Source organism: Triticum urartu, chromosome 5A (genome assembly GCF_056163025.1).
Source record: "Triticum urartu cultivar PI428250 chromosome 5A, HENAU_Tu73, whole genome shotgun sequence".
NCBI classification, from domain to species: domain Eukaryota; kingdom Viridiplantae; phylum Streptophyta; class Magnoliopsida; order Poales; family Poaceae; genus Triticum; species Triticum urartu.
Genome location: NC_141877.1, coordinates 620,852,158 through 620,854,695, shown reverse-complemented (window position 1 = coordinate 620,854,695; position 2,538 = coordinate 620,852,158). Strand labels below are relative to the sequence as shown.

Genomic DNA, 2,538 nt, shown 5'->3' with positions numbered 1-2,538 from the left:
GAAAAAAAGATTAGGCCTTCTTTGCTTCATAGGATAGAAATTTTATAGAAATAGAAAAATCATAGGAAGTGAGATGACATGCATGTCAATTCCTATACAGAAAAAGATGTCGGTGCATATGATAGGATTTTTTCCATTGAGTCTAGACTAATGTTTTTTCCCTCCAAAACGTGAAGGATTGATTCCTATCCTACATAGGAATAAGAATTTATTCCTATAAACCAAAGGACTTCACATTGATTTTTCCTTTGCAAATTCTATTCTATAAAATTTTTACAAAAATCCTACAAACCAAACCAAAGGAGGCTTATAGACCAAGCAATGCCCCTGACGAGGCTTCCTACATAAGGACAACCGACAACCTAGTAAACATCGGTGGTCGGCAGATACATTTGGGTGCTGATGTATGTAGCGCAGGCTGCCGACCGGACCGACCACGTTTGCATGCATGCATGTAAAGAACAAATGAACTATACGTCGGTGGCCGCTGCCTTCCCGCCAGCAAACCAGCAGCGCCATGATTCAGAGCTAAGATTATTGCCCCTGTCCATGTTTCGTGCGAGCTTCCGTCTTGGTCAGGCGCGCATCGGCCATATCCCTCACCTTCCAAAATGTAATTTGCAGTCAACATTTTGTTTTGGCCAGTACTCCCTTCGCAAGTGTACATCTAACTTTTGTCTTAAGGTTTTAAAACTTTAATTAATTTTATAGAGAAAAATAGCAACATTATTTATGGCACTAAATTAGTATCGCTGGATTCGTTTTGAAATGTACTCCCTCCATCCTAAAATGTAAGATGTTTTAAAAACGTCTTACATTATAGGACGGAGGGATTAGTTCACAATATACCAATCTGATGTCATATATGCTACTATTCTTTTTTATAAAGTTTGTCAAGATTTTAAAATTTTGACTTAGACACAAGGTAGAAGTACTTATTCGCTGACGGAGGGAGTACTTGCTGCAACTGGAAGGGAGAATTGCACGCCAAGGCATCGGAACGTACGTGTGTTGTGTACCTTGTCTGCTAAGGAAGACCACTCGATGCACGGTGCTAGTCTGCTAGAGCAGCATGTCAAGCAAAATGAGCATCGATGTCACTGCCCACTCAGAAGCCAGAAGGACCTTGTGTTACTTGGTCAAGGCACACACTTGGGCCGTGCATTTCCTGTCAACTAATTAATTAATTAACGTGAACCTTGTACACATCGATCTTATTATTCAACAACACTGATAAAACATACATTCGATTTCGAACGGATTGAGGAACAACCCGAAGCTACACACCAACGAAACAATGAAAAATATGGACATGAGGCACGCGACTTGAACAGTCTGACTTCACAGTGCACCACTGTTTAGCGAATTACGTACTTCGTACGTGCTTAAACCGCGTGCTCCATCATGGCTTTGAACTCGGGGAACCCGAGCCCGCCGTCCGCGCCGCCGTGGCGGGCGGCCGCGGCGGCGACCATCCTGGCGCAGTCCTCGTACCTGGCGCCCTCGGTCATGCCGAGCCGCCGCAGCACGCCCCACAGCTCCGCCGCGCTCACCAGCCCGTCCCCGTCCCGGTCGAACACACCGAACGCCTCCCGCAGCTCCGCCTCCCCGGCCTCCTTGCTCCCCCACGCCACCTCCTCCACCACCCCCATCGCCTCGCATCCACCACACACAACCATCCCGTCGTCGTCGTCGTCGTCACTGCCGCGTCGGGGTGGAACCAGGCCCAGGGTCGCCATGACCGCCGCCGCGTCGGAGCTCCACAGGCGCGCGCCGTCCCTCGCGGCGCACTGCTCGCAATGCTGCCCACGTGGAGCGGCCGCGGCGCTCGCGTTGCCGGCGCCGTCGCCGGCGAGGAGGGCGAGGATGCTCCGGCCCGTGAGGATGGCGTTCTTGGCCAGGGGCTTGATGACGAGCGAGATCAGGAGAGATGAAACCGACGCGACCATGCCATTGTTGTGGCACACTCTCGCGGCTTGGCACATACTTGCGGTTGCGGCTGGCACTTACAGAGTTACAGTAATATGCAGATCGACAAACACGTGGAGATGGCGTTGTAAATTACAGGAAGCTGTGCTGTTGATGTATAACCATGGACCCTCGACTGCATATATATAGGGAGACAGGATCAAACTTGGAGCGGGATGCACGCAAGTGCCAAAAGGTGGTGCAAGTTCGCGGCAAGTCGCTACTGTTTTGGTCTTCTCGACCGTTGTCTTAATCCACTTCTTGTACTGATACGTGTATGACTTTCGGACTTCGGTGAGTGATGATTAGTTTCCTACTAGCTGGTCTACATGTCTAAAAAAAACTCTTCATGTGAGTGGTACAAGATGAAAGCACAGTCGAGTCGTCGTGGAAGTTTCGCGTTAATTGTTCTTTGAGTACAATGTAGATGTATGGCGCGTCATTCGAAAGTTTAGTTTTAATTCTCATCGAGAAGAGAAACACCAAGTACTACAATGAAGAAGCATGGCGCGTCATAGTAGAAGTTTCCTTTTAATTCTCATTGAGAAACACCAGGCACAACGTCTACTA

The 2,538-nt window shown here is 48.6% G+C and overlaps 1 protein-coding gene across 1 annotated transcript; it reads right to left on the bottom strand.

Annotated features, from left to right (window-relative positions):
• Nucleotides 1-1,164: 1,164 nt before the first annotated feature.
• Nucleotides 1,165-2,102, bottom strand: LOC147973440 (uncharacterized). Its single transcript, XM_087524998.1, has one exon. It carries the CDS (start codon nt 1,983-1,985, stop codon nt 1,386-1,388), a length of 600 nt encoding a protein of 199 aa, XP_087381124.1. The 5' UTR covers nt 1,986-2,102; the 3' UTR covers nt 1,165-1,385.
• Between the last annotated feature and the right edge of the window lie 436 nt (nt 2,103-2,538).